At 35.0% G+C, this 13,899-nt stretch overlaps 1 protein-coding gene across 1 annotated transcript in view; it reads right to left on the minus strand.

Moving 5' to 3' along the window:
* Smp_137240 (phosphatidylserine receptor, putative) overlaps nt 1-13,899 on the minus strand; it is a gene marked incomplete at both ends in the record, with an annotated part of 52,348 nt that overhangs the window by 28,825 nt on the left and 9,624 nt on the right. Inside the window, 2 exons of the mRNA XM_018796109.1 lie at nt 1,647-2,023; nt 3,198-3,277. Of these exons, the coding sequence (XP_018646906.1) occupies nt 1,647-2,023; nt 3,198-3,277 (457 nt within the window). The remainder of the gene's footprint in view (nt 1-1,646; nt 2,024-3,197; nt 3,278-13,899) is intronic.

The raw sequence follows: 13,899 nt of genomic DNA on the forward strand, positions 1-13,899 counted from the left end.
TGACCAGTTGCAGTCCTAACAAATCGATGGGAAGATTCAAACAAACAATACTGAATGAATTTAAACTTCACCCTATCGCACAAGCAAGTGGCTATCAGGACTCAGTGGCCGAGTGGATAGCGCGATGGCGTTTGAAGCGAGGGTACTGGGTTCGAGTCCCAGAGTGAACATCAACTCTGAGATGCAGGTACATCCAGCTGACGTGTCCCAAATAGGACGAAACGCGCGTCCTGGATTCCACTGCTAGCCACTATCCATCTCTGCTTAACCATCCATTGTTATGAATCTTAATAATCTCACTGTGGGTATTTAAAAGTTGGTTTTAACTGTCTAAAAACATTTTTCTTTCGAGTACATATTCAGCATCTGCAGGTATTTCAAGCATTTTTATATGAAACAGAACTCTCATTCTTCAGTGAAATATGGAATAATTCCTTGCACATATCGGTATACTTTCCATAGTAACTGTTGACTTGCTCATCTTCTTGTATAAGACAATCCAATGTAATCACCATTAAGAATAATAAAAGAAAGATATTCACTATTGAGTTCGAACGTCAAGAGTGAGGTTTAAAAGAATAAATTTGACAAAATTTATTATAAACATGATATGACTTGATTATAAATGAAAATAAAATTTCGTAAAATGCTCCATCTACCCTTAGTCAAGCTAAATAAAGGAGCGTTAGCGATTCCCTCATCATGTATATATTTACAATAATTAACTAAAAATATAGAATACATCAAAGCTTATTTATGTTCATATCCTTACCGAGGAATTATTGTTCAAGTATGTGAGATTATCAAACTGCACAGAATAATTATTTGCTATATTTGTACCGTTGTAGTAAGTGAACAAATATTGTATATATCCATAATAGACATTATTTAAAGAAGGACCAGAAAGATTCATGATCAAACTATGATTTCCAGGTGGGAGGACAATTACGGAATCAATAAACCATGTATCAAAGAGACAATAATTTGGATTATCTTGGATGTATACTCTAGTAAATGTAACACGGATAGTATCCGGTGGAACTATGAAGCCCTATAAAGAGGAAAAACTGGTATTACTCATCAAAACCTATGAAATCATAATAAATTTGGATAGTACACATCATGGTTCTATATTTTATTGTGCACATTTACTGCATCGGATAACTACGTCCTAATGAAAACACTATTCTATTTCATTAACATTGGAATCATTGAAGTCATTATGAATACGTGTTGCTATCTTAAACACCACATTGTTTTGTAGGATACGTGAATGTGTAACACGTACGAATTCGAAGACAATTATGCCTACATATAATTCTCACTACTAACATGATCTTGAATAGTTTTCATACTTAGAAGTTAACATTTTTGACAAAAATGATTATTCGTAGCGTTTTATGAAAATTTGATCTTCATCTGTTTTGTAGATTGCCTTCAGTGATCATATACCACTTATTGTGTTGATATTCTGATTTTGTTGTTGCTGATCACATTAGTATAGTTGTTTGAAAGAAACAGGTTAGTGCAGTGTCAATTGAGACAAGTTATGAATCTCTTTCAGTGGCAGGTTACCAAATGTGAAATGAATGACAGAAATCGTAGTTTCATTTTTTTAAAAATACTACAATGAACAGAAATCATACCCTCTTGACTGCAGTGATCTCACTTTCTGTTTCTTCTTCTGAATACTTTCCATCAATCAGAATGTTGACCGTTGCATCATCAGATATATTTAAGGAAGTATTTGCATTCTTAACTGTCACTTGAAAAGTGATGTTATGATTATTCTTGATTGTTCCATAATCACTGTCAATTACTTTCAAAGTACCAGTTGTTCCATCGATAGCTACCGGTAAGTAGTTTGAACCAGGTACAATGTTAAATTGAACACTTTCACATGATGCTAAGGAGGAGTTTTCATCACTCAGAGAAAGACTACCAATCAGATTTCCATTGACCCAGTTAGAAAACTTGGTTTCGAAGGTGAATACTGTGTGAGTGAATTTCGGAATTCTATGTACTAAAATGATAAGCATATAATTTCTACAAAGTTAATATTTCACAATATAAACCAGAAATGAATTATTAAGCATGGAATGATTTATATTTCTTCAACTGTAACCAATTCACACTAGAATCGATTGAACATTTTTACAAATAGATGATTACATTTATGAAGAAATTTTGCTCTTAGGTAACGAAATCAAAAGCACTGATGGCTTTCAAAGATTTCTTATAACAGGATACGAAGTAAATTTGACTACGATCTTATCAAGAAATGTGAATTATTATCCATTCAATGTAATGTTTATTTCTTATATAAATGATGTTGTTAATGAGGGACTGAGGTTTGGAAGACTAATTTACCGTTGAAGGCAAAATTACAGAATTTTTCCATAAAATGTGAAAACCATACATTGGATGCTTTATTTGCAAATCCTTCATTCATGGTTCTCATTCCCCAATCCTTTTTTGTGATTCCCTATCTGTTTTCATGAATTCTAGCTTCTCAATCTTCTTTTGACAGGCATTCAACTTCCGATTGGCTTATATACTACTTATGTTGACAGATATAAGAAGAATACACCACAGTACATCTTATGAGCTTGAAATAGAAGTCTTTAGCATCATCTTGATAAGGGATTGATAGGATGTAACCAAATGTTCTGCTAAGAGAGAATTCGAACACATGATGCAACTTGGGATAATTAGGCAATCTAACGGTCCTTGGGCCTCGCCGTTGCACATGGTTCTGAAGAAAGATCAAGACTGGCGCCCATGAGAAGATTATCGACATTTAAATAACCAGATCGTTCCGGACAGGTATCCTATTCCTCATCTATTTGATTTCTCTCTAAATTTGTATGGAAAACAGCTTATCACTGAATTCCGATGGCACTCGAATATATTGGAAAAACAGCCACAATCATGCCTTTTAGTCTGTTCGAATTCTTGAGAATGCATCTCAAGCTTCTTTTGACAGGTATCCAACTTCTGATTGGTTTACATACTACTCATATTGACAGATATAAGGAGAATACACTACAGTACATCTTATGAGCTTGAAATAGAAGTCTTTAGCATCATCTTGACAAGGAAATGATAGAATGTAACCAAATACTCATAAAACCTAACAAAAACATAGTCTTGTTATTACTAATATTGACTAGTTAAACCATAAATAACTGACTTACCTCGTTCTTCACAGGTTTTCCCCATCCAACATGAAATACATACACACGTTCCACTAATGCAGTGACCATTAACACAGCTCCTAGACAAAAAGATTGTGTATTAAAGTCTTGTGTGTTTTTATTAACTTTAGTTTTAGTCCGTGAAACTGACGTTTATAGAACCAATGTAAATGCATACATGTCAGTTATTTGAGTCTGAAGATGAGAAACCATGTTATGTTAAGTGTATGTTAAGTGCAACAAACTTTTTATCAGTAGATTAGCTAAATATATCTGAATATGTACTATTTTCATGTCTATCCGACGTTGCTTATGACTGTGGGAGGGTAGGCATAATAAACCTATTTTGTTAATAGTTTTTGATAGCTTTTGCATTTATTTTGTATATTTTCACAATTTGTACATTTATCACTAAACGATTGTACTTGTTGTTGATTAAGTGTATGACCTTGAACACTTACCTGGGAACACACACCTGCAAAGATTTGGTTTGTTTTTATATAATTCACTTGATATTGTTTGCTTGTATCATCTCATTGTTGTTGACAACTGCAATTGATCATGTCTGTGGATATGATAACCGAATGCTGTGCGGACTGCCTTGATATTGCCTTAAGTTACAAGCTTTACAAGCAAAAATGGATGGTAGCTAGCAGTGGAATCCAGGATGCGCGTTTCTTCCTATTTGGGACTCATTATCTGGACTTTGGTACCAAACTCAACGGAACACGCAACATCCAGCTAGTTTAAGTAACGTCCATGAACTTTTATTTGTGTTAATAACTTATAAGTTGTTTATTGAGACATTAACTTTTGGACGTAATAACTTTATTGCTATTTTTGGTTAATATACTTTTTGGTCCACCACAAACTGAACATCCTAAAAACGTATTCTGGAGAATATCTCTCCACAGTTTAAATAAAACATATTTAATACTTCTACTAGTTCATCCATCTCGCAAAGTTGGTAAATCGAAACTAAGAGTAAAGAGCTTTGAAAATGATTTCAATACGAAAACTCTGACTATATTTACTACACAATCAACAACAGATCATTAAGGTCTAAGGTTTGTTTAACCATATACAAAACCAAAAATAATGACGATAAGTAGCCTAAAGTTCTTGAGAAGTGTGCTCAGCTTACTTTTAACTACCATTCTTATACGCTATTGGTGTGATATTCCAAACAAACAGAAGTGTCAGTAAATATCCTTGCATCAAGATAACGCATTAACATCAACGTCTGACTAAAGATAATCTAATTCTCACCTTTATTTTAGACAGTCCAAATATTTTAAATTACATTTTGGATATTACTCGACAGTTTTCGCACTTGCCAAAAATATTGAGTGTATTAAAATCAACAGTCAGTGAAACTGTTTCCGAAAAAGAAGCTGGTTTGTTAAACTTCAAAATCGAGCACCTGAAACTATGGATACACTATTTTGAGAAACTTTGTCTTCAGCACTGTCTTTCATTGAACGTTACATCGAAAATTATATCATTCAACCGAAAGGTTCTCAGGCCATTACTCTTAATTAGTTTATAACTGTCATTTAAACTAATTAATTCAGTATGTGTTTAGCAGTTCTGATTATTTTCATCTTTTCTATGGACTTTCTGTGTATTAGCTTCTGAAGGTGATACTTCCGTCGTTTATTTGTTATCAATTAATGGTCTGTCTTTAGGCTCAGTTACTGATTTAAGTCGACGGAAATTATGATTATATTTGGTTTACACACTAGTAAAATGAAATTTACTTCATTTTTATTGAATGGGAGAATAAACGTTTTTGAGATGTAGTATTCATACAGAAAATTAAAAATATTGCTCTACTACTTGTCTGTTTTATTTGACTGTAATTATAGTTGATCGCTTCCTCTATGTTTTGAGTCACATTAGTTCGATTGGATTAGTGGTTGCGAATCCTAGACATAAATAGTTAATAACTGATGTCTATACTGTAAACAATACAAACATTTGTGCCACATTTTATGTTATTTATGTATCTATATAACACAGAAAGTTGTTAGGTGGTTGAAGATAGTCGGTAGGAAATGCAATGGTTGTGTGCTATTTGGGGCATGTTAGCAACTACCTAAACCATAGATTTAGGTCATCACTAAAAACTAAACAAACATGATATTAGCGATTATTCGGTAACTAGTCAGTGTAAACAGACGACTACGAATGAAAAATACTAACAAGAAAGTAATGATACAAAACTGATAACGACTGAACACAATTCGTCATTTATCTTCTCACTCCTGTTTATTAATGAACCACTCATCAATCAAAGAAACATTTGAAGAGAAAAATATAAATATTTATTACTGTCACGACTATGATCATAAACGATTGATATTCTCTCAACAGACTTACGATGAATTATTCTTACACAATTTGGTGGATTGTTCAAATGATCCATGTGCTACTAAATGGAATATATTAGTTTATACTTAAACAATCATTCATTGACTTACAAACAGTATGAATCAGTATGATGATCAAATTTGTTGGAATTCTTTGATAGAGGATCATTATTTATGAATGTGAAAATATAAGTAAGACGAAGACGATAAGAGAGCTATTGGGTTCAACTTCGTTTAATGTATTTCTGGATGATTTTACTAATTTCAGTCAGTAGCTAAATTAATTCCAAGTAAAGCTGAATTTATTGAAGTCGTTGCAAAACATGTAATCGTTTCAGCCAATCAGAATACCGTTACTGCATTCCAGATAGTTTCACCTATTTATCCATAAGAATCCATAAGAACAAACAAAACCTGTTGACCATTCACATATTTGTCATATAAATGATAATTTTTAAAAGAAAAACTTAAACACTCCAATAGCAACAATTATTCCTACACACCTCTATACTGACCAAAAACATAATGATGATAACAAGTCTTTAGTCGTTTGGGCGATTGTGAATTGGAAGTATGAGGTGAAATTGAGACTAAACTGTGATGAAGTGTACTACTTGCTCAGTTGTCCTCAAGCAAAATTAAAACAAACAATTTGGTAACCAGGTGATTGAAAATAACAATGTTTTACGTTGACTTGATAAGTGGACAATACAAAATGAAATTCCATAAAAGGTCATTGATATCTTGTTTTATTTAACCCAACTATTGCTCTTCACCAAAACAATTCACATCTGTTATATTGTAATAAAGCATTGTTATTATTTAGCGTTCATGTAATTTAAGGACAACAAATTGAATGAGTAGAGTACATAAGCCACCAACATTTAGTCATTTTCTATTGTCTATCTGGTATGCTTCAGGGGATAACGATTGTTTGACTATTATTTTGATTATGTTGAATACGTTACTATGACATAGTAATTAAAGTGAATTAGTTCACAGTGACACACCATGGAATTGTTTGTAATAAATAACTACAAAACGGAACAAGAATTAAGGTGATGTACTACCATGTTAAAAGCATCCTTTATAATAGTGTGGTTAGAACTGTTGTTCGGTTTTAATAATTCAACTGATGAATGTATTTATTTATTGAATTAATTACTGTCAATTAATTCTCACTGTTTTATTCCCAGTTTGAATTTCTCAGATGCACCACTATAGTCTAATTAAGTGAATTGTTTTCCAGTTGCAGGTGTTGCTTTCACATGTCTCATTGAAAACATTAAGTAATGAAACAACGGTTTGCATTGTTGCTCAGTTTCAGTTACTGAATATATTATGCTTTTATTTTTGTATCAGTTCACCAATTTTGTTTCATCATTCATTCTTCTTCACACTAAAATTAGTCTTATATCTAAGTAGAAATGTGTAGAATGTGCCTTAATCGCAGTTCACGATAACAGTTCCTGACAAACTTAATATCAGTTGATTGTTCTACTAAAGTTTACGTAACACCAACTTCAAGATCAATACGCATTCCTAATACCATAGTATCATTGATGACCACAATTCTGTGAAATAGGAGTAAGAAACTGAAAAGTGATTATAAAGATCAAGCTACGTTTCGCACTGTATTTGTGAAAATATTTAGATAAATTTATGTGAATTTCCCCAGTAAGAAAAGGTTACAAAATAGGGGACAAAAAAATTCTTAACCAACATAGCTTTCTGATATGCTACTTGTCTTATAACGACGTGATTTGTCAGGACAAACAGCTAAACATTGCTTACAAAATAGATAATGAGAAAAATCCCCCCTGACCTTCAAAATCATGCGATCTGTTTCCCTACATATTCACCATTGCTGATAAATCACTGTCAACGATTTGAAATCCGTCTAATTAGATGTAATTTTTAAATTTTACTCGTCTATGTATAGTTTTCTACAGTTAAATCTCATTTTTTGATTTAGCAGTCCAAAAGTCGATATTATCTAGGGATTTTAGGTTGTACATCTTTGTCTCAGTCTAGATATTTTGTTTACTTCTATTCATCATTTTATATACACGTAGTCAGGGCTACTTATCTAATCAGCAGAACGGAACTTTCATAAACTACAAAATTGTATTTTATGGAATTCAATACCTTAGTAGTCTAGTGTGGTCTACTTATATCCATATAAGTAGTATATGGTAATGGTCAGACATAGAATGTATTTTGGCAGAAGACCGATAAGGAAAGAACTGAAATGAAGAGCAGTTGGTGAGAAAATGCATGAACACTGAAATTAAAGAAGATGAACTAATATTTACAGAAGGAACAGTGAAGATTGAGATATTGTCTGTTATTTTGCAAATTAACTGTTTGTTGTATGGTTATCAAAATTTAGTGAGATAGTCTGTAATTTTGTCTAAGTACTTCCGATTGTCCCCAACCAGTGTTTTGTTCACAACGGCAGTAATGATTAAACCTAACGTTTCCTATCACGGTAACCAAAAAATAATCAGAATCCAATTTACAATTTCCAACTAAGTAGCGTTAGCTCTACATACACAAATGTTTTTGAATACGATCGTACTATTAGAAACAGAAAAATTTCCCTGTCAAACACTTCAGTTAGAACTCATACTCACAGATAAATCACGTGAACATGCGAAAATGGAAAGTTTAGGGAAGGATAGCAACCCCATACCGTAGAAAAACTTTTGCTTAGAAACGCCAACCAGATTAAACATACTAAACCATTTAAACTCTGCCCTAGGAGTTGAAGGAAGAATTATAACACCTCAGGATGTAAGCCGAGATTATTCGGAGGTCACGAGAACGATGCCCCTTTTAACAACTAGAGCAACAATTTTTATGAGTAAATGGAACGTCCGGACAATGTGAGAGACCGGGAGGACCAGTCAAATAGCAACGGACGTGAGAAGATACAACACGACAGTACTCGAAATCAGTGAAACACATCAGACACAACCTGGACAGAAAAGCATAAATTCAGGAGAGATTCTGTTGGACTCCGGTCACGAATGAGAAGATACTCCTCACACTCAGGGAGTTATTCCCATGAAACTGTTCAATGAATCCAGAATCATCAAATCATCCTTCGAAACAAAGAAGGACGAAATCACAGTGAATGTCATCCAATGTTATGTACCCACCAATGATAGCAACGACGACGATAAAGATCATTTGAACAAGAGGCTGCAATCAATCATAGCGAAGTGCACAGGAATAGACCTGACCATTCTGATGGGAGACCTAAACACCGAATTCGGAATGGACAACACTGGATATGAAGATAATATGAGACGACATGGACTGAGGACTGGGAGAAAGGGATGAGAATGGTGACAGATTTGCAAATCTATGTGCAGTCAACAAAATGGCTATAGGTGGTACAATACTCCACCACAAACACATACACAATGTTACACGGGTCTCAACGGACCACAATACACAGAACCAGATAGTTCATATTTGCATCACTAACAAATTCGGAAAGACAATGGAAGACGTGAGAATCAGGAGAGTAGCTGACATGGCTTCAGATCACCATCTACCTGATTGTTGCGAAGATGAAACTACAGCTAAAGAAGCATTGGAAAACTGGACAAACAGCATTACAAAGATTCAATACAGTCTTCCTTCCAGATACTAACACATTCAACCAATTCAAGAGAACTCTCAACAACACACTACAAGCCTTACTAGATCTACTGGAAAAAGACGAATAAACTACGATGGTGGTTTACTGGAAAGGGATCAAAGAGGCATTTACTCCAACGTGTCAGGAGTTTGTGGACCATAACAAGCGTCATCATAACGAATGCATCTCTATGTCAACCCTTGACAATGTTGAAGAAAAGAAGACATTAATTAACAACAACAGTAGAACATGAACAGAGAAAGTCAAGTCACAAGCTGAATGTACTGAAGCAAGCAAACAAGTGACGAGGAGCATTAGAGTCGACAAACAGAAATACGCGGAAGCGTTGCAAGAGAAGGAAATATGAAACAGCTATACGGCATGACGAAAAAACTAGCAGGGAAATATAGTAAACTAGAGAGACAGGTCAAGGAAAAGAAGGAAAGACAATCACCGAGATTCCAGAACAGAGGAACAAATGGGTAGAATACTTTGAGATCTTGAGTAGACCAGATTCATTGAATCCACCGGACATCGAAACAGCACCTCAGTCAGTCAACTACAGCGTAGGACCAAGCACATATATGCGTCGGTTCAAGTTGCCATACCTCATCAGCACAACAAGATGAACACCGAATTCATAGAAGTAGTTAATTTAGTGGCGGTAATATATAAAAGAAAGATTGTATACAAGAATGAAGTACAAGAAGAAAGACAGATATGAAGCAATTCCAGTCTTATAGTTCAAGGGAAGACAGAGAGTGTGTACACCGACTCCACTGTGATCGATTCTGAACCATGTCACACAGAATCTCCAACCATTGGTTAAGATAGTCACGCGGACCCCAACCAGGTAGTCTGCATCTACCAACATGGCTCAGACTAGAGGTTAATGACTTTATAGACTGATGCCATGTTTTGGTTTGGCCGCCCCTAACTGTCTTCCAACCATCCCCTATGTAGGGAGCAATTTCCTACATGTGCAACTCTAAGCTATTCTCTAGACTGTCGAGCACAGAGTCTTGGTTTGGCCGAAGTCAGAACAAGTAAGCTATTTGTCTTAATAAACTTTATCTGTTTCTAAAAACGTAAATTAACAACGTTAGTATACAAATAACCAGTACAGTCTATTACATAGGGAAAAGGAGAGACACAAATAAGATACCAAACAGTAACTAGAGGATAGGAAAAATGAGTCAACAAGGCGAATATCGTTTTAGAATGAACGTAAAATTGTGATTGGTGCATAAACAAGACATAGTCATACAAGGTCAAAGAAAGTTAATGTGGTGGTGAGCGTTTCACCTTATCGTTGGTGTGTTCATTTATCGATTTACTTTACACCCTATAGCAGTCAACATCGCGCGTCGTGGTAATCGATGGTCGGGCATGTTTAACACGTGTCTCAACCATCTCAGTTGATGGTGAACAATCTCATAAACTGATTTGCCATCATTCCCTAATACCCTGCGTCTAACCTCATTATTACCTACCCGGCAATCCCAGAAGATGAGAGCAATATTTCTAAGACATCTATGATCAAATACTAGGAACAAACGAGTATCCTCTACCCTTAATGGCCACGTTTCGCAGCCATAAAGTAGAACACAATGAACTGCTGAGCAGTATACTCGTCTCTTAATTGATAGACGGACGAAGTTCTACGTTGTGACTGACTGACTGACCAAAGCACTAAAGTCAAGCATATAGGAAACCGCAAACATTTCGACTTTCTATTCAGGAAGATTTTGGAAGAAGAACAGGTGCTGATGGACTAGAAAGAAGGACACCTCATCAAGACAGCAAAGAAAGATCTGAGCAAATGTGAAGACTACAAAGGCATCACACTGTTGTCAGTACCAGGAAAATTTTCAGCAGTGTTACTGAGAAGAATGAAAGACTTAGTAGACGCCCAACTTCGACATCAACAGGCTGGATTCAGTAAGGATCTGTCATGCACAGATCGAATCGCGACACTACGCATCATTGTTGAACAATCAGTTGAGTGGAACTCACCACTATACATCAGCTTCATTGACTATGAGAGAGCATTTGACAGTGTGGATAGGAGAACATTATGCAAACTTCTTTGACACTATGGTGTACCTGAGAAGATCGTCAATATCATGTGGAATTCATTCGATGGACTACAGTGCAAAGTCGTGCATCGAGGACAGATGCATCCAAAGTCAGAACCGGAGTCAGACAAGGCTGCTTACTCTCTCCCTTTCTTTTTCTTCTGGTAGTTGACTGGATTATTAAGACTTCCATATCTGACGGGAAGCACGGTTGGATGCAACTGGACGATTTGGACTTCGCAGATCACCTGACCCTTCTATCCCATACACATCAACAAATGCAGATGAAGACAACTAGTGTAGCAGAATGAAAAACAAAGACCCTCAAATAGAACACGGAGAACATCAACCCAATCACACTTGATGAAGGAGCTTTGGAAGTTGTGGAATCTTTCACGTACCTGGGAAGCATCATCGATGAACAAAGAGGATCGGATGCAGACGTAAAGACGAGAATTAGTAAAGCAAAGACAGTATTCCTACCGTTAAGGAAAATATGGAACTCACAACAACAGCCAACCAATATCAAAGACACAATCTTCAATGAAAACGTCAAGACAGTTAGTTCTATTGTACGGAGCTTAGACCTGGAAAACTATTGCAATCATCATCAAAAGAGTACAATTATTTATAAGCAATTGTCTACGTAAGATACTCAATGTCTGTTGGCCGAATACCATTAGTAACAGTCTACTGTGGGAGAGGACAAACCAGCTTCCATCTGAGGAAATCCGGAAAAGACGTTGGAAGTGAATAGGTGTTGTGTCCCGATAACAGTAGTGAATAATAACTTTGGCATCCATTTATGGACCAGTATTACGCCTATATTAATCATCGTATAATTGCTAAAAACTAAACTATTCGTGCTCATGTTCCCCTTATTATAAGCTTTATTTTGACCTATAGACTATTATTGTACGATTTACCGATCTTGAGTTATCCCTAGTCTATTAATTGCTGCCTCCCACATTTGGCCAAATCTTGTACAAATGCTATTTCCTATTTTATTGGTATGATGTGGTTAGTCTCTTTGGTATATAAACTCAGTATGTTTGAAATACAATGATTCATACCGCAGAGGGTTTCAAGGCTACTTCTAAGTACAGTTACCCTGAAATAAAAACAATATTCTATACGGTGTCAATCTGAATTATTATTTCTATTTTTCATCTTTTTCTGTATCTAGTTGTTAACTGATCTAACTGGTGTTTTGAATCCAATTCCTTTACTTTTCATCTTGTTAATTTCTTTTCTTCATAATGATGTTAGGATAATATAATAAGTGATTTCAAAGTAATTTACAAACACACTGAATTTAGGCTTTATCAAGTCATGACATAATACTTCATCGGGAATTGAAATAGTGAAAATTTTATAACAAGACTTACAACGAGTAAAATAACTCTGTAAGCAATATAAGAAAATTTTTATTTTAAAAATAGGTCCTTGGCTGATTTGAGTATATATAAAAACAAAAGCAGTAAATTTTGTCCCTGACAAAAATGTCCCTTTTGATATACCCACATTGTCATCGTTTACGCTTTGGAGTTGGTGACCGCGAAACTGAATGTAGCCCTGACCTGCTAAAATAATAAACAAAGATAATAAACCATTTAAACTATAGATTTTCACATAAACAACAGAAATACAATGATGTTTTCAGGTAAAGACTCCAGAAATTTTTTTATGTAAAACAGAGGAATATTACGAGGAACTTATATCATACAATCAAAAAATTAGGATGAGATTTTTAAAAAACAGTTGTTCCTATGTACTGATTTTCGTGCATTTCTTATCTCTAATTATGCAAATGAATACCACAAATATTATCAACAAAAGTAAGAAAAATTCCATTGATACAATAACAGGAACATGATTTTGTGAACATTTTATACTATTTGAAGGTAATCGTCATTACATACTTGTATTAACTAAGCCATATGGCTTGGAGTTACCTGGTTGCTCTTATTGAAACACGTACAGATGGAATTAGAACCTGTTACTTAATTGTTAAAAGGTGGGTTTATTCATCATTAAGCCACTGATCTGAACGGCATTGGGCAAGCATTTTGTTTCAGATAAGTGTTCTTCAGCCGAGAAAATTGATGACCTAACCAGTTCTTTAGCGAAAATTAGTTAATGGTGAAAATTATTCTCGAATAAACATGATTTACGATTTTGCCTAGGCATGATGCTAAGCCCAATGTATTCCATTGGTTTACATCAATCTATAGCTCCAAGAAATGGATATTTTTGTCACATACTGTAAAACTACGATCATCGGTAAGCAAAGATGGAAAGTGGCTAGCAGTGGAATCCAGGACGCGCATTTCGTTTTATATGGGACTCGTCAACTGGATATACCTACATCTCAGAGTTGATGTCCACTCTGGGAATCGAACCCAGTACCGTTCGCTTCAAACGCCGTCGCGTTATCCACTCAGCTACTGAGAATATATCGAGGCAATGAGCACAGTATGCACATAAGCCAATAAGAGACTGATCAATTACAGTCCTAAACATCACTGGGAAGATTCAAACAAACAATACCAAATGAATTTAAACTTCACTCGATTGCACAAGCAAGTAGCTATCAGGAC

This window comes from Schistosoma mansoni, assembly GCF_000237925.1.
Source record: "Schistosoma mansoni, WGS project CABG00000000 data, supercontig 0176, strain Puerto Rico, whole genome shotgun sequence".
NCBI classification, from domain to species: domain Eukaryota; kingdom Metazoa; phylum Platyhelminthes; class Trematoda; order Strigeidida; family Schistosomatidae; genus Schistosoma; species Schistosoma mansoni.